Source organism: Neovison vison, chromosome 6 (genome assembly GCF_020171115.1).
Source record: "Neovison vison isolate M4711 chromosome 6, ASM_NN_V1, whole genome shotgun sequence".
Lineage (NCBI taxonomy): Eukaryota > Metazoa > Chordata > Mammalia > Carnivora > Mustelidae > Neogale > Neogale vison.
Genome location: NC_058096.1, coordinates 136,612,060 through 136,629,947, shown reverse-complemented (window position 1 = coordinate 136,629,947; position 17,888 = coordinate 136,612,060). Strand labels below are relative to the sequence as shown.

At 51.7% G+C, this 17,888-nt stretch overlaps 1 protein-coding gene across 9 annotated transcripts in view; it reads right to left on the bottom strand.

The window, feature by feature from the left end:
* The window catches only part of LOC122908965 (myosin VIIA and Rab interacting protein), a 402,240-nt gene that overhangs the window by 54,180 nt on the left and 330,172 nt on the right, over positions 1–17,888 (bottom strand). For 5 of the 9 annotated variants that reach the window (XM_044252413.1, XM_044252420.1, XM_044252412.1 and 2 more), the window contains 3 exons: positions 17,585–17,728; positions 9,386–9,545; positions 1,148–1,779 (listed from right to left, as the gene is read on the bottom strand). In XM_044252413.1, coding sequence (XP_044108348.1) covers positions 1,148–1,779; positions 9,386–9,545; positions 17,585–17,728 — 936 coding nt within the window. The remainder of the gene's footprint in view (positions 1–1,147; positions 1,780–9,385; positions 9,546–17,584; positions 17,729–17,888) is intronic. The other 4 variants (XM_044252421.1, XM_044252415.1, XM_044252417.1 and 1 more) reach the window with 2 other exon arrangements.

The following is a 17,888-nucleotide window of genomic DNA, read 5'->3' as shown; positions in this document are numbered from 1 at the left end:
ACATGGTTCTCTGAGGGTCTCTGGTGGGATGCGGCCCCGGTAGTCTATAGCCTACCTAAATAGGCCCTTCTCACTGCCCTGGCTCACTCTTGGGGTTCCTGGGATTTCCTTCCACATAAACCTACACCTGAATCCTTGACTCAGAGGCTGCTTTGCTGAGACCCAAACTAGGGATGCAGGGCACAGTGGTTGACTATTACTGGAGAGGCAGTAGGGTTCCAGAAGTGGGTGTGGTTTCTCCAGGAGTGTGAAAAGTCAAGTTGATGGCAATGTGAGCCTACAGAAGGGAGAAGAACCTAACTAGGTCTTCCATTAGACTCTCAGTTTCAAATGCAATCCATTGTTTCTATAAGGTCATTCAAAGCAAATGGTGTGGGAGTGCATGCAAGCGTGTGTGTGTGTGTGTGTGTATGGGTGCATTTTTCTGGGGAGAGAGTCCATAGATTTTATCAGAGTCTCAAAGGAGGTTCCTGAACTAATCCTCATGGGCAGAGCCACTGAGGATTCTGAGAGGGGATGGGACGTGACCAAAAGAATCACAGAACGCGAGTAAACTGTGCCCTGAGTTATCATCTTGAAGTAATATTTACTGAGCCCTATACCATGTCTAGGACAGAGCTTAGTTCATTATAAACATTGTCTTATTCATTCATCACATCATCCTTTGAAGTGGGTGGTAATAGTATCTACATTTACAGATGAAGATACTGAGCCCTAGCCCAAGGTCACACGGCTGGAATGAAGCCAGGCAGCCTGTCTCTAGACCCCAAACCCTTAGCCCCAAGCCAGTGGCCCTCAAGCTTTAGGACAGCAGAATCCCCAGGAGAGCTGGTGACCGCACCTGCCTAGACCCCATCCCCAGAGCTTTTGAGTGGGGCAGGGCCTGGGAGTGTGTATTCTAACTAGTTCCCCACTGCTGCTGCTGCTCTGGGGGGGTCACACTGCAAACCCGCTTGGAGCCATAAGCCCTTGTTTCTAGAGAGGAGGTCACAGAGCCCTAGACAGGCGACGGGTGCTATCTAGGTTACTCAGCTACTCAGCAGCAAACCGAGATGAGAATCTGGGTCTGTGAATTCTAACCCTTTCCACACCACTCCTGCTTGGAGGAGGGCACATCCAGCTGAAAAGTGTACACCACTCCGGTTACCTGTTGTACGTCCAGCCCCTGGGAATGGGCGTTGGGAGAAGACAATTCCTCTCTTGGCTCCTCGGAACCCACGCGGGCCCTTCTCCACCTCCTGGCCTTCCTGTCCATGACACAGGGGGCCTCTTCAGGCTCGCTGCTGTCTGAGGTCTCCCTGCTGGGGGCCTGGGGGTTGAAGTTCACGTCCAGTTCTCCCTGCAGGCGCAGCTTCTCTGCTGTGGGGTCCCTGGGGGCCTTCCTCGGCAACCAGGACAGTCTTGCCCGGTGCCCAGGTTCCCGGCAAGAGCCTGCAGAGGAGGTCTCCGAGTCGGAACACATGGCTTCGGGGTTCGGAGAGAGCCCAGAGTTGGCGGCTGACGGGCCTTGATGCAAGCTCTGGGCTTGTGTGGGCTGAGGCTGGGGGTTCCTGGGCTGGCCTCGAGGCCGTGGGCACAGTGTACTCAAGGCCTCACTCCAATCAAAGTCCTCCTCGCTGTCAGAGCCCATCTCGTCGTAGGCAGAGGCCACGCTGGAGGCTGCCTCCAGGGCCTGGAACGTGCCACTCTTAGGTTTGGCCAGCAGGCGGGTGGGCGGCAGAGTACCATCCTTCAGGGCCACCCAATTCCCATCGGGGCTCTGCAAAACCTCGGCCAGGTCTGCGGGGGGAGGGAGGGAGGGAGAAACCAGACAGGGCTGTTATTAACTGACGGCAAGATGAGGCTGCCCTCTGCGTCTTCCCCACCAATGGCTCGGGGTCCCAGGGAGCAGCTGACTCTGGGAAGTCCAAAAGGGCACACCTCTTTAGGAGGCAGAATCAAAGGTCCCCAAGAAGCCCCTTGAGGCCTTGTAGGCCCCAGCGCTCCAGGGATGAGGAGATACTCAGAGGTCGGCTTCCTAGTGCATTTCTGCCTGGGTGGATGGTCCCCTCCATCTCAGAATGGCCCCTCTCCTGCCCTGGGATGGCTGGGTTGGAAAGGCGGGAGCTTGGCGGGGGCAGCTACTGTTAGCAGCCTCAGGTCTGGCTCTTTGCCCTTGGGCCATGGCTGTCCCTGGTCAGATGAGAGAGGACTCTGTCACTGGCCCTGGCCTCCCTCAAGGTTAACACACTCTGCCCTTGGCACTCCTAGAGATCTTACCCACAACGGTCTTGTGAGACGGCAGTGTGAAATAAGACACGCACACGCACACACGCACGCACCAAACTCTGCCCCCAGTTCCTGTTAATATTTGGTCTTTGACCCCAGTTCCTGACACAGGGCTCCTCAATTAAATCCCTTATAATTTCCTGGGTGACGGGAGCATCTTTTGTTCTAAGGGGGTGACTCTGGGCGGCTCCAAGATGGGACTGGCCATCAGAAAGACCAAGCCATGATTAGAAATTCAGAACTTTCAACCTTACCCCCATCCCCTGGAGAAGGAAGAGGGGCTGGAAAATGAGTTAATGATCGACAGTGGCTACAGGAGGAAACCTCCATAAACGTCTCCCAAGTCTGGGGTTCCGAGAGCTTCCTGGCTGGCACGTCTGCATGCTGAGAGAGGCACCCCAGCTCCTCGGTGCTCAGGACCCTCCAGCACCTCACCCAGTGAACCTCTTCATTTGGTTGTTCATCTGTATCCTCTGTTATATGATAAACTAGTGAACCTAAGTGTTTCCCTGAGTTCTGTGAGCTGAGCTGCTCCAGCAAATGACTGAACCTGAGGAGGGGGTCGTGCACAGCCGGTCGGTCAGAAGTCCAAGGGACGACCTGGGACTTGTAATTGGTGTCGGAAGCCACATGGTCCTGAGCCCTTGATGGTGGGATCGGGAGCTACCTGCAGGGAGACAAGGTCAGCACAGAGCTGGAGGCCCTGAGGCTGGTGTCAGAGAACTGGTAATATGGAAAAACCCCACACATCTGGTCCCAAAAGTGTTCTGTGTGAGCCTCAGAGGGGGACAGTTTATTCCTGCTCGCCACGTAAGTTTATTTTCAACTCAAGGACATGCCTCATTCCAGAAAGGATGTGAGGGAGAAGGCAGTTGGTAATTCCAATCTTCTTGGACAGATGGGAGACAAAGGTGAGCGAGGTTATGTAACTTGTCAAAGGTCACAGGGCTCACACTTGGTCAAATCAGGATGATCTCAATCCAACACCGAGACAGCTCTGGCTTAGAGACTGTGCTGTGGACACCAATGAAGGCACTGATCAAGGTCAGGCTGGAGTAGTCCTCACTTGGGGATCATGGTCCAGTTGGCCCACAGTGGGCTCAGTTTTGCCCAGAGCATCCGTGATGGCAGGTGGCTGGGGCCCCAAGGGTAGACCTGCATGGCAGAGGGTGACAGCTGCTTGATCTTTTTTTTGCAGAAGCCGAACAGGATAGTGCACCCAGGGAGTGAGTAGGATGGCCCGGTGCTCCTCAGCCACGAGTACCTGGGAAAGCCCCGTGGCCTGGGGCACAGCAGTGGCCGACAGAAGCTGTGTTCCTGCATTAGAAACCTTACAGGACTCTCTGGGGTTTGCGTGATGAGGACCGCGGGGCTTTGGAGGAGACCCCCTTGTGTGCGGACACCAGCTTCTGATGAGGACTGCGGGGCTCTGGAGGAGACCCCCTTGTGTGCGGACACCAGCCTGTGGGCTGGAGGCCTCCAGGGGCCACAGCTCTGCTGTGCTGGGACACTGGGGCAGCGTCTTGCAGAGGCCGTTTCAAACACAGATTTCCTACTAGTTAAATGATTACTGTTTTGTGTAATGAAGTAAAAGTTCCCGATGTTTCACAGCGTTGTCCCCAGAGTGCTCTATGTGCCAGGACTGCTGTAGAGCCACAGCCTTTAGGGAATTCAGATGTTGTTTGAATACATTTTCAGCTCGAGTCCCCGGGGCACATCAGCTGTCTGACTGCAGCTCAGCTTGGCCGGACATCTGTGTTCCCTTTCTTCTTGAGTCAGAAAGTGGGGCTTCTTTTCCTCCAGGAGGATTCCAGGCCCGGGGCTGATTTAAGCACAGTCTTCCTGGAAGTCTGAGGGCCTGGGTCCTGCCTTTCCCTGGCTGTTCCCTCTACCCTTAGGGTCTGTCGCCACCACCGTCTCCACATGGCAAAGCTCCAGTGACCTCTTAAAGACCTCATCTGCTTGGTTGCTCTTTTCCCAGAGCACTTTCTTGTCTCCCTGCACAGATGTGGCCTCCTCCTTCCCTGGGTCTTGCTAGGGTGACAGCCTGTCTTCGCTCCTGCCATGACCCAGTCTGGGTTCTGGCTGATCACGCACGTGGCTGAGCCCTCCTCCCGATGATGACAAGGTTCCTTTGCCAGGGGCTGGATCTCAGCGACCTTTCCAGCCTGCTGCGTCCCCCCAGCAGGTGCAGAGGGAAGAACAGAGGCCGCTGAGTCAGGGGGCCTGCGTGGAAACCTTGGGAAGCTTCTCAGCCTTGGTACTCTCACTGGTGAAAGGGCCACAGCTAATCCCACCCTCATTGGGTGTGGGGATTAAATGAGGTAACACCCACCAAGCCAGTTACATGTGCCTGCTCAGTGCAGGAGACGAGTTTTTCATAGCGCTATCCCCCTTATCCGTCCCTGGGCTGCCCTAGAACTTTGGAATCAGGCAGAGCCAGGGCTGAGCCTCAGTTGTTGTGATTCCTGGCAGGGGACCTTGGTCAAAGAGCACCTCTGAGCCCGTTTCCTGACCTAAAAATGGGGACAATGTGACCCTCTGGGGCTGTCAGAGGATTATTAGAAGACAACATATGTCAAGCCTCGATTGTACTGTCTGCTACCCCTCAATCTTTATACCTTCTGCCTGCCGAGTTGACCTCCACCATTGGCCATGTACTGCCTACACAGGGATTCATTATCTACCTACCCTATATTTACAACTGTGTACCACAGCAACTACTGTCCTTGGCCGTGGAAATGTGCAGAAGAGAGCCTAACGGCGGTGTTATTGCCATTTGCAGGTAACGGGCTCTACCTGTTGTGGTGGTAATGGTCGGTCTTCTGGGGAAAAGGGTTTCTATGTTGCTGGCATTTTCCCAATGCCATGTCCCAGTCTCATGGGTCAGGTGGTGTGGAAGGCAGGGACCACAGAGCCCACCTGGATTTTTCCAGAAATACGCAGGCTTTCTCTCTGAGAGGCTGTTTGTGGCCAGGTAAGTGGTGATTTTGATTTCCCCTGCAGCAGGCGATGTGGGTCTCTTCGGCCTTCACCCTCTGGGCTTCCAATTGCCAGCACTTGCGATTCTTGGCCTGAGGTGTGCTCTGGTTAGCAGAGGCTGCTTGGCTGCCCCAGGGCTGGTGGTCATCACAGCCTCTGGGAGCAGCTCTGACCAGTGGCAGTGGAAGCTGGTGGATTAGTACCCCCTTTCCTTTGCCTGCTGCTGCCCAGGAGGGTGTCCTACACTGGTTCTTGCTGTTTCCCAGCCCTGCTCCATAAAGAGTCATTTCCTTGCCTTGCCTTTCCTTCCCTGTCTCATGTCCCCTCCTCCCCTCTCTGTGTTTCCCGAGCTCACCTCCAAACAAGCCACAAGTCCCCAGATCTTTCTATTAGAGTCTGCACACAGACACACTCCCATGAGGCAAATCAGACTCGCCCTGGCTGTGGAGAGGGATCACCTTGAGGGGAGAAGTATGGCCATGCCGCCCTGCCCAGCCCCGGGCCCTATACTTAGTTGTTAAGTCAGCCCTCTGGATGGTCTTTGGAGACCCAACTCCCAAGGTGCTTCTCAAGGACACATCTATGGCTTTCTTACCTTAAGAAGCTAGACTTCTCTGTTCTCTGGGCTTTGCAAAAAGCTCTCGTTTTTGAAGACTTAAACTATACTAGAGCTAATTTTCCTGGTTGTCAACCCCCAGTCCCCTTGCCCCGCCACAACACTGACCAGAGGATGCATTTTCTTCACTGCCCTACCTCCAGTCCATGAGCAGTTCTGGAACCTGCCCGGGGCTTGTAAAGACTACTTATTGGTGAACCCAGGCACCCACAGGATGCGGGGGCAAGACTGCGCGCGTGATGTCAGACCCTCCACAGCCCTGCTGTCTGTATCCTCTCCTGGGGTCACGGGAGGAAGTCACAGCAGGAAAGCCCCCACGAATGCCACTCTGTGCCTGGCTCCCGGGCTGGCGGTGTTACAGACGTGGTCATGCACCTGCCTTCGACACCCACTACCCGGAAGGCAGGGATTCAGTCTGTTGCTGGCCCCCCTCTTCTGCCTTTCACAATCCCAGTTCACCACGTTCTCCTGAGGAAGCTAGAAGCTGGCCAGCTTTTGTCTCCACAAAAGCATAGCGGGCTTCCTGAATGCCCACCCCTGTGAAAGCCTGGTTGTAAGGAGCGTGGTTGGAAGTGCTCAAAGCTGTACTCAGGTCCCACTACCACACTCTCTTAGTCCTCTGGGAATAGCCGTCGAGGACCCTGCACCCTTCCATTCTCTCCTCTGTCCAGATTCTTTCTCTTCTGTGGCTGTGCGGCAACAACCAGTCAGCGACTACAGAGCAGAGCCCGTCCCTGATGGCTATTTCCAGCCCCGAGCATGTGCTGTGTCTATAGAGAATGCTCATGCAAGGTCTATCAAGGGGAAATATGTCTGGGGAGGCATCCACTGACTGCTGTGAGCTCTCCTGGGGCTCAAAGTGGACCTGCTGTGGTTTACTCAGCCCACAGTGTCCCTCCAGCTGACCCCAACTGCGAATTAACAGGCTCTGGAAGCCACCTTTCCCCCAGGGCATGAGTAGAACTGAGGAAATAGCCAATGGCCATTAACCAAGATGACCTCTACCTCTGGGTCTCCTCTCTTCTACATTTCTGCTCTGCTGAGACTGGGCCCTGCTCCCAGGTATAATCCGCTTCCCGCTAAATGGATCAGACACTCCTCGAGACCTGTGGGGTTGGTCTGGACATTTTAGCATGTCAAGGTCAAGCATTCCTCAGAAAAACCAGAGGTTTTCTACACAAGTGCTTTATAGTTTTGTTATTTTAAATCTCTATCCTGAGAGATGCGTGGAGTTTTTGAGAAGAGTGTGAAATCTTTTCTGTGTGTGATATGGTTGAACTAAATTTTATGTTTATGTACCACTGATAGATAATTACATGGGTGCTTTATTTTACAGAAAATTAGGTAAAAAGAAATCATGTTTTAAAAATCAAAACCCTTTCCAAATTTATTTGGAATGCTCCTAAGTCAGCAGGGAACTATTTTGTGAAATGGAGTGTTTTCTAGAAGTTCTGATCATCTCCTCTAAACTTAATCATGTGTAAGCATGAATTTTGAAAGGCTATTTGTTGTGGTGTTGTTTATTTGTTTGCCTTTATGGAGGGAGGGACACTTATTATCTATCATGCAGTAGTTGAAAAAGCCTGCAAATTGGAGCCATAATGTTTGCATTTGGCCACATTAGCTGTGGAATCTTGAACAAGACACTCACCCTCATTGTCCCTCAAGGTTCTTGTCGGCTACGTGAGAGAATGGTAACTCTCCATAGCGCTGTTGGAGGAATGAATAAAGTAATGCCTGCAGATGGACCCTGTACATGGTAAAGTGACTTTTAGAGGGTAGTTATTTTTGTTTATGGAAGACAAACATATGCCCTGTGGAATTTTAGAGCCCCCTCTCTGTGGGAACTTTCAGTCTCTGGTGAGAGATAGAGGAAGGAAGAAAGCCTATGAATGAATGAAGAGATACGCTGGGCAGCAGGAGGAAAGGAAAGAAAAGCTTACTTAGAATGGAAAAAGGCACTTCAAAAACAAAAACCCAAACCATATACATAAATAGGGAACATTTCATGTGCTCCCAGAATCTCTGCAGATTCTACTGACGGGTGGGTTCTACTAAAAGGTTCACATGGAAATGATCTGTTTTGGGAAATTTTTAGAATGACTGTTAAAAAGCATTGCATGCTTTGTGGTTCTTTGCACCTTGAGGACAATGGAATTTGTTTCAGTAGCTGTGGATTCAATATTTTCCCTTAGAGAGTAGAAACGATAGCCCAATCTTTAAAAACCTATTTCTAAGGTGAGTATTTTGTTGCTAATTTTTGTGGCTGTTGTTCAGAAACAGATTCTAGATCTGACATACAGTGGGAGTTGAGAATCCTCTCATGGCTTCTTTTGTGAGGACAACGCTCCTAGCTTCCGTTATGTGCGGTCGGGTGAGGAGAACAGACCTGTGCCAGAGCAGAGCGAGCATCTTGGCTTAGACAGTCATGGAGCCCAAGAGACCCAGGTGGCCTGAGCAGGGGACTTCGTGTCCCTCAACCGTTAGCCATGTGGTTCCAAGCACCTCCAGCCTTTGGATGTGTAACTTTGGGAAAGCGACTCAGCTAACTGGAGGGTCTTCACTGTGAAGGATTATGTGACATGACTGGTTTATGATGGACTGTGTGTCACGGATGTTGAGTCTCTGGAGAGGGGAGCTCAAGGGCTTAATGCCGAGGTGGGATGTTCTAGGAGAAGGAGCGGGAAGAACGGGCAGCAGGCCATCCCCAGGAGCAGTGGGGATGACAGTTGTCCATCAAAGACTTGTGTGCCCCGTGCCTCTCGTGGCATTACCAGCATTGCTGGGATGCACCCAGCCAGCACACCTGCCAGGCCCTCTGCACTGAAGTTGGGCTGTGTGACTGGTTCCTGTCTATGGGCTGGGAGTGAAAGTGGTGTGGGCCATGTCCCTGCGGAGGTGGTTAGGAAGCAGATGCACTCACTTCTCTGTTCTGCTGGCTGGTATGAATGACCCAGCAGAAAGCTCAGAGGCCATGGAGGACAGCAGAGCCTTGGGCCTCCACAGGCCTCCCATAGCCAGGACACTGCATTGCACTGGTGTTTGATGAGAACCTAAACTAGTATGTTAAGCCACCTAAATGTTTGGTTTCTTTGTTATGGGAGTGAGTATCACCCTCACTATTATGTAAGGTTTCAAAAAGGACACTCTTAAAACCAACCCTCACTGAGACCCAAATCCTCTGAACACTGACATAGCCTGCTAGGTTGGATTAGTGTTTCTGGCTGCATGAGACCTGTTCTGGTCCACGTGGAATGGGAAGCTGAAACGTGGCCAGGCAGCTGAGGCATTCTTAACACCCTGGCCCTGGAGCACGCCAGCCCCCATCGTCCCATAGGTCTCAGCGGGAAGACTGCCCAGTGGAAAACACAACTGCGTTATACGTGTGTGCTTGGTAGAGGCCTCATGACTCGGTGGCTCGGCGGCCCCCAATGGGCCCACACCAACTCGGGCTGAGCGGGAAGAAGCCTCCCAACAGCACTCCTGAGACCCACAGACCAACCAGATGCCACTTCAAACCGTTACTTGTCTTGTCCAGCCTGTCCGTGCTCCTCCAGCTGGGCAAGGTCGCCTCCTCCCGCAGTGGCTGGGCCTGGCTCCTCCTCGGCCTCGACGCGGCCTCCAGGGAAGGGGGCTTCAGGGCGTCCTCTCTGGGGAGTGAGAACTCAGACTGGGACTGCTGTGGAGAAAAAAGACGGGAAGAGAGAGGACTGAGGGGCACAGTCATGGGGAGGGATGCCTTCCGCTTTCTGGTAGACGACACAGTGTGGAGAAGGCATGTCTGATGGTGTTGGTTCTTTCCGTGCTGGGGCTTACCAGCTGCAAACAGTGCGTAACGCTGTATGACAGTGCCAACAGGCCCTGTTGATTCTGCTGAAGCTGGCCAGGTCTACCCGAAAGCATCAGAACCCTAGTGGGTAGTGGCTGCAGACAGCCTTTTATCCAGCCATCTTCCTGGCAACATTTCTTAGGTCAACCGTGCTCAAAAAAGAAAGCATCTTCCCTCGGAAGCCCTCCAAATCCAAGTTTGGGCAGCCTGCACAGAAACTTAGGGCGCAATGTCAATCCTACAACAGATTCATGAGCCAAGTATGGTCCATCCACAAACCTACAACTATTGCAACACGTACCACTTAGTGTCTGAATTAAAGAAGGGAAAAGGAGCTGTTACCTAAGAAGTGGAGGCAGTGAGATTTCAAAGGACGGGCAGAGACACTGTTTGAATCATATCACAGGTACATGGAGGGCGAGGTCTGAGCTGGAGGACAGCCAAGCTAACACACACAACAAGCGGCTTTCAGCTGAGTGCCGCTCCCTTTATTCCAAGGGCAAGAAAGCCCGGACCCTGTCCCTTGTGTCGGGAAAACAAGGTTTTCACGGGGATGGGTATTCAGGGAGCCACCTATGATTTTACTAAATCCTTAATCTGATGAACAGCTGCCAGAGAGAAAAGAGATCAAAACTGATGGTCAAATGAAGTTACTAAAAATGAAGAAAAAAGTCTTTCTATGGCAAACCCTGTGTACTCAGGGATATACCCCTGACACTCATCCCACCATGGTCTGGCAAGAAGCCTCCCCAGACATGGGCTTGGAGTGAAAGTGGTGTGGGCCATGTAATCCCACACATAACTGCATATACTGTCTTACAGTCCTACTACAGCCTTTCAGTTCTTCCAAAGACCGTGAGCTCCTTGACAGCAGGAATGGTGTTTTGGGTGTGATCCTCTGTTGCTTGTTTGTGACTGAATTTCCAGGACTTCAGACAGAGTTTAGACAGACAACTCCTTAAGGGAGTTGACCATCCTTTGCCATGTGCAGTACGGAGCCATTTTCTATGCCCTGACTTTGCTATTTTATTTTTTTTTTAAATATCTGCCAGCTTCTCACTGTAAATCACTGAACACATTCTTACAAAAGAGGAAAAATGACACTGAATGTTTCATTTTATAGAGGGTCACATGGTATTTTATATTTGTCTATATGTGTCTTGAAGAGTTAGCTTGGGTCCATTTTTATGGGACAAAAACGCTTCCCATCTACCAAAGCCTACACCAAGAAATGAAAAGTCCCCGTGGTTCTAATACGGAGGATGGCATCTGTGTTCTTTGTGAGCGAGTTGGGGACCCCAGACTTTTACACTAGATTTCAGGCAAGCCATTGTTTCACACTAGAAGAAAACTATACCTTGACAACCACAAAAGACCCCAAGATCTGGCTTCATTAGGTTTCCAGCCAGGGTGGAAAAGCTCCCATTCTGAAACCCAGACCTAGTTTTGCCACAAATTCAATGCAATAAACATATTTACCAGCAGATGGCGACAGGATAATGCATTTATGCACCAGTTAGCTCTACCTCTTTGGCTCCTAAGAAGTGAAGGGATTCCTGAAGTCTTTTATTTGCTCATGATCCTAGCTGGGCCTTTGTGCCCCCTCCTTTGTTCTCACCCATGACCTCTGCTTTCCTTCCCTTCCTCTTACCCATCCTACTGTCCACGGAAGAAGCAGGTCTGATAATAATAGGAAGGGCTGGCCTGAGTTAGTGTCTGCCTGTCTATAAAGGGAGGGCGGGAATGGCTGGTCCATGGTCCAGGAGTATCAAGGTGCCAGCAAGGTCTTGCAAAGATGAACTTGAGAATCGCGTGTTGAAACAGGTCAGCCTCAACTCTTCAGGCACCAGCTAATGGGTGGTGTGTTTGGCACTGGGTCAATGCCAGCTTCCTCTTGCTCTGTGGGATTCTGCGGGGGGCAGGGAGGGGGACTTCGAGTGTTCTGTGCCTCAGTTTTCTCATGTAAAAGGATCAGTGTCATGCTTGGTACATAAAAAGCACTCAAGGAGTATTAGTCAAAATAAGAGTATTTATTACACTCTACCGCTGAGCCGGGACAACAAAGGCATTCTCTCACTTGATCTGATAGGGTGCACATGAGGAAACTGAGGCAGGGGTTGAATAACTTGCCCAAGCACATGGTTGGTGAGGCGGCAGAGGCAGGGTCTGACCTGGGGTCTGTGTGGCCCCATGCTGATGTGATTCCATGCCTCCTCCATGCTGTGCCGAGCCCATGCTGCAAGCCTGGGAACACCTTCCTCCTCGCTAACCTGCTCCGGCCAGGCAGGATTTGCCGCTTGAGCCAGTTGGCTCTGACGCTCTGGGCGAAACACGCAGCACAATCATGAGACCTTGTTCCACACTCGCTGCCTACCCTGTGTGGGCAGTGGTGTGACGTGCTCCTTGCATCTCTTGGAACGCTCTATTGTCGTTATGACGAATAGGACCATCAACACTGCCAACAGGGCAGGCTCCCTGAGGGACTGACCATGGCACCAAAGTGGTCTTCACTCATAAGGAGGTTATTCCAGAAGACAGGAAGAGGATGAATGACAACTGAGACAAAGCTTTGCTTTGTGTTTTTGGGGTCTGGCATAGATACTAAATTCAATCCTGTAATTATAAATAATGAAAAATACTTTAGATCTATCCTATAAAAGGAGAGCAAGAAAGAGGGAGGAAGGGACAGACACGTAAGAGGAAAGGCTGAGAAAAATAGAGAAGGATAGAGAGGGAACAGAGAGATGCCTCTTGGTCACTGGACGCATCCTAAGAGCCTGGCCCCTGGGGTATCACGGTTATTGTCAATAGGATCACCAGGTTATTATGAAGATGACTTTTTATATACATGTGCCCAAAGAGGCAGGCATTAAATGAATTACAAGACCTGCACCACAGGCTTTTAGGATACTTCGTCTTAAGGCTTGGAAAGCTGGATGGCCTGGACCCCCTACTGTTGGAGAATCAACACAATAAGGGAGGAAATTAACAAGAGAATGAACACATTCAAGTTTCTTCCAAGAGAACAGAAGAGAACTCCTGTCTGCAGGGGATGGACTGAGTTGGGTTTACAAGTTAAGCCCAGGAGCCTGGCCTGCAGTGTTCTGAGATTCTGCATAGTTATGCCCTGGGCTAGAGGGGTCCAGGTTGTTGGGAACTGAGAAAAAAGGGGAGGCATTGCCTGGAGGTCACAGGGTTATGGCCTCTGCAGCGGGAGGTCAAGGAGCCCTCCTCAAGAGAGAAAGAGCTATCCCCAGGCCTGCAGCCTATTAGCCTCACCAGGGGAGAACTGGGTCAGGTACTCAGATGCCCGGGCTGGACTCCAGACCCCATGAGTCGGAACCCCTGGAGTGGGGCTCTGGTGATGGTGCAAATGAGCAAGGGGGGAGGTTGGAGACCAGCTGGTCAAAAGATGGGAGGGCCACCTTCCCTGAGGTCCCCAAGAGCCAAGACTTGGCCTGCTGCTTCGTGTCCAGGCTTTAGCCAGTGACGTGGCACATTTCTGCATTTATGCCCTCTGCGTATCACTTCCTCCTTATCTCAATTCTAGACCAGTGCTAGCAGCAAAATTTTCTGGGTGATTAAAATGTTCTGCAACGTGTAATACAGTACCCACCAGCCAGAGGTGCTACCGAGCACTTGAAATGTGGCCAGTCCGATGGAGGAACTGGATTTTAAACTTTATTTCATTTTAATTAATTTAAATTTGAATAGTCACTTGTGTCTCATGGCCACTGCATTGGAGAGTACAGTCTCAGGACTGAGAGATAGCTGAATCTGCTGATCTCGTTTCATAGAGAAAGAAGCTAGATCAAGGGCTTTGGAAGAGGAGAAAGGCATTCAACTCTCAGAGCCACCAATCACAAGCTGTGGAGCCTTAGGCAACTTATGGTAAAGCTCTAGCCTCAGTTTTCTCATCTATAAAATGGGTCCAAAATACCCACATCCGCACTTTGTGGTGCAGATATAAAAGATACAACATGAGATATAACATGTGTCTGCTCCTTAACCAGTCCTTGTTCCTGCTCATTGGCAGCTAGAACCGCAGTCATGCTGTACAATCTGGGGGCACTACTCATGCTGGATTCTAGGTCAATGGTTGTGCAATATGGTGGCGTTGGCCAGGGTCAGTCCCCCTTGGGCCCTAACTCTGGGATATGGTGTTAGCACAGACTTTCACCACAGGGGACAGGGACCAGGTGCAGGTCAGGGGTGGGAAGAAAGCACGGACTTAGCCATCAAGGTGAGATCCTGCACAGTGCATTGGAGAGGCTGACCTTTGTCCCCCAGATGTACCAACACTTGAGGTCCCAGGCTGGCCCTGAACACTGGTGCTGGTCAGAGGGAAAGAGCTTGGGGTCCTGACCAAGGGAAGTCAGGCTGGGGTCTGTCCAAGGGTCGAGACCCACGTGTAGCATCAAATGAAGGTCTGAAGACAAGAGAGGAAGGCAACAGGACAGAGACAAGGACGAAGGGGGGAAGGCTTGAGACATTGGGGGAAATGGCGGGTCAGGGTCATTGGAAGGGAGCCAGTCTTTCCCTGCAGGCCCCCTCAGGGGCCCGGGTTAGCCTACTAATGGGGTTGGTTGTCTGGTTAGCCTACTAATGGGGTTGGAGCCCAATGGGACAGCACTCACACAGAGGAGGTATGCCAGCCTCTTTGTCACTGGAAGAGCTAGAACTTGGGGTAAGATTTTCTAAAGACCTAACTAATCAAGATTCCATGGATTCTTATCACTGAGCGCTGGGTAAGGTGCAGACTCCCTTCCAAATAAGGTTTTGTAAAAGCTCTATCATGTGGCTGTCTTTAAACCAAACCAGGAGTTACAAATGGCCTTCACAAGGGGGTGGACCCACCCTTGTGTGGATCCACACAGTCTCCTTCCTTCACAGGTATCCTGGGAGCTGAGGGGAAGGGTTCGAGTCCAGGCCATCACTAAATCCCCACAAATCAACATGGTGCCATTAGACGGCCATGGCCCTGTATTGAGAAACAGCTGCCATATGTCCAGTGCTGGGCTGGACCATAGCCTGAACATATGTGACCACGGACAATGGGGGGCTAACAATCCTGGCCACTCAAAAGAGCAAACCGTGCCAGGGACCCAGCTGGATGATGGATTTCTCTTTAAGCTGGGGTTCTGGCTGCTTCCTTTGGGGCAGCTCCCATGAGTACAAATGTGCATAGAGAAAACCAAAGCATTCATGTCTCCCTGACTGATAACGCTGACAAAAATATGCTGTTTACATATTGCAAATCACAGTGTAGGGAGAACTCACACCGAGAGGCCAAGAGGGGACTTCTTTGATCAAACATCAAAGTTAAGGATGGAAGGATTAGCAATTGGAGCGAGTGGATGATCTTGTCCCCTCTGTAAGGTGCCAGGCCCTGTGATCTGGGTGGTTAAAGTGTTATCTTTAACACTTTAACTTTAACACTAATACTGGGTGTATTGGTGGATTTTCTGGGCTTTGCTCCAACTATAGCCTCAAGGATCTCTTCCACCCCCTCCCACACTGATGGATTCAAGACCAGGGAAGGTGGACATAGCTTGCAAAGCACTGTATACCTGAGATTCAAAAGATGCCTGCAATGGGAGAGGGACTTCCATTAGGCCTTATCCTATATCAAAATCTAGAAATAAATCATATTCTGTCATTTGCTTCAGGACAAATAAGTAAGAAATGCATGCGCTCATCTCCATTGCTATTGAAACCAACGTGACAACTGGGATGTGCTAGAGGCAGGCGTTTGGCGAAACAGATTTTCTGGTGAAAAAAGGAAACCCTGAGAAGGTTTGTTTTAGCAAAGCAAATGGGAACCCTGTGCGACTGACCCACGGTCCCCGTGTGCCTGCATCCCAGGTGGACTAGAGTCTTCCTAGCCAGCTGAGGGGCTGAGTGGGAGGCCCCCTGGGAAGCATCATTTCTGCTTGTTTTAAGCTGCTTTCACCCAGTACTTGATGAACGGGTGTGCAGAAAGCACTCTGCTGTCCTCTTGTGGAAAGGGGGTGCCCACTGCAGGCTGTTCCTACTGTCCGGACCCATTCTTGAGCCCACTGTCCCACATCTCCGCGGACACACAAAGTGTCTCCTGCCTCAATGACGTGGCAGGAATACCATTTCTAGGTTGAATTGCAAACATGACAAGGGGTCCCCCTAAACAGTTGGTGGGAAAACAGGCATTTCATATCCAAGAGCTGCCCCATGACCCAGGAGACAGGAGCAGAGTGGAGGAAATGCTCCGAGCCAGTAGACCTGGGTTCTGGTCTTGCCCCACCCATCAACTCAGTTCCAGTGGCTCAGGCTAGGGTTCACTGCTCTGTAAAATAGGGAGAACCCAGGATGCCCTTGCATGGATCTCATGAAGTAATATGTATGAACTCCCTCTGCACAGAAAGTCGACATAGAGGAAGTATTGGTCAAATGCCGAGACTGGGGGGATTCACACCTCCTAGAGACGCCCCCCTCCCAAGTCTGACTTTTTCAGAAAATGCTTCCAAAAGACTCCCCGGAAAGCAGGGTGTCACTACAGATGGAGCCTGAGCTCGCGGCGGCAGGACGAGTTAGTGAAATCTTTGAATGACAGGCTATTTGAAGGTCATGGGGCTCTCCCTCTGCTGAGCCCCAAGTCCATTTACAGTCTCAGCCGTTCAGCGGGGGCGCCCACAGCCCTGGGCAGACTCGTACCCCGGCCTGCTTCGCTAATCGGATTATTCAGTCTGGGCAGGCCTGGACCGAGGCTCCTGTTTAGGTGCACAACGGCAGCAGTCAAGTCAGCTGACGGGCATGCTGACAAGGGAAGACTCTGCCAATAAATCAGTGACGCTAACTCCCTGATAAAGCCGTAAAGGTGTTCCCTGTTACCCCGAGCATCTGGTGGCTGGTGAGGACACAGGGACGACTGACATGGTGAAGAGAGCAGCTTTGCTTCTGGGACCGCATGCCTACCACGCAGCTGGGCCGCACACCCGTTTCTATCAATCTGTACAAGAGGGGATGAATGCTGCTGACCCCCAGGAGGAGTGGGGGAAACACGTGCTGGTGATCTCCCGTCATTGACTTGCCAGTTTTAAATGGCACCTGTGAGCGCTGTCCTGACCTCACGCCCATGCTGGGACCGTGGGCTCCTACCACTGCTGGAACACAAGCCCTGCCAACCAGTCCCTGGGCTTTGGGTGTAATCTCTGCACAGAAGGCCCGGCTCCTTGGCCTCAGCCTCTGGCTTTCCCAGCCCCCATGTCTTCTGCTGGGGCCACTTCAACAGGTAGAGGAGTTTGCAGGCTTCGTGGTTCTACCATAGACACAAGAAGGCTCCAACCCTGGGGTCACAGCAAGGGCCGTGTGCTTTGAGTTGCGGCTCTTGGCTTAATTCCAAGGTGATGGAGAAAGGGCTGGGCCACTCCCCGACTCCCCGCCGGTGTCCAGAGGTGGCCATTTCGGTGCCTCAAACGGCATGGTGATCTCATTGTCACAGCTCAGGTTCGGGGAAGCAAGGGGTGGAAGCTGTAAGGAAGCCCAGGGCTCTCATAAAGCTGTTCTTTTCACAGGAACAGTTCAACCCTTTTTGGAATGAATTTTAAAAATGCCTATTGACACCTTTATTTTTCCTAAATGGGTCCTGCATAAGAAGCCATCTGCATATCCTCAGGAGGCTGTTCTGTATTTTTTCCCTCTGTCCCCTCTGGCCCCTCCCAGCCCCCATCACCTACACTTTTCTCTGTTTCTCCCCCCGCCCCCCTTTGGGTACCTTTACCCCATCGGGTGGGTACAGGAGTCAACTATAAGTGGTTGAGAGTGGTGGCCCCACGTCTAGGGCACCAGCTCTGATCAGTGCCTGGGCAGGACACCAGTCCATGGTGGGGGCAGGATTATGCTTGGGGACTCACCCAGAGGGTGCAGGGAGCTCGGGGACCTCCTGGGGGCGTGGCGGTCCCCCGGTCAGCTGCCTTGGCCATGCATCTCTGGGGCTGCAACCACTCTGGCTCTTCTTCCATTTGCTGCTCGCCTTTGCTCTTCTGTCTCCTTATGATCTGTGGTGGGGGTACAAAAAGGGGCAGGTTACTGGCCAGGCCTTCAGGTGCTATGTGGAGCAACTGGAAGCATCTCTGGGATGTGTTTCAGCCACAGAAGAACTTAGTTTCAACAGCATACCCATCTGTTTCAGTTATACCTGAGGGTAAAACAGAATAA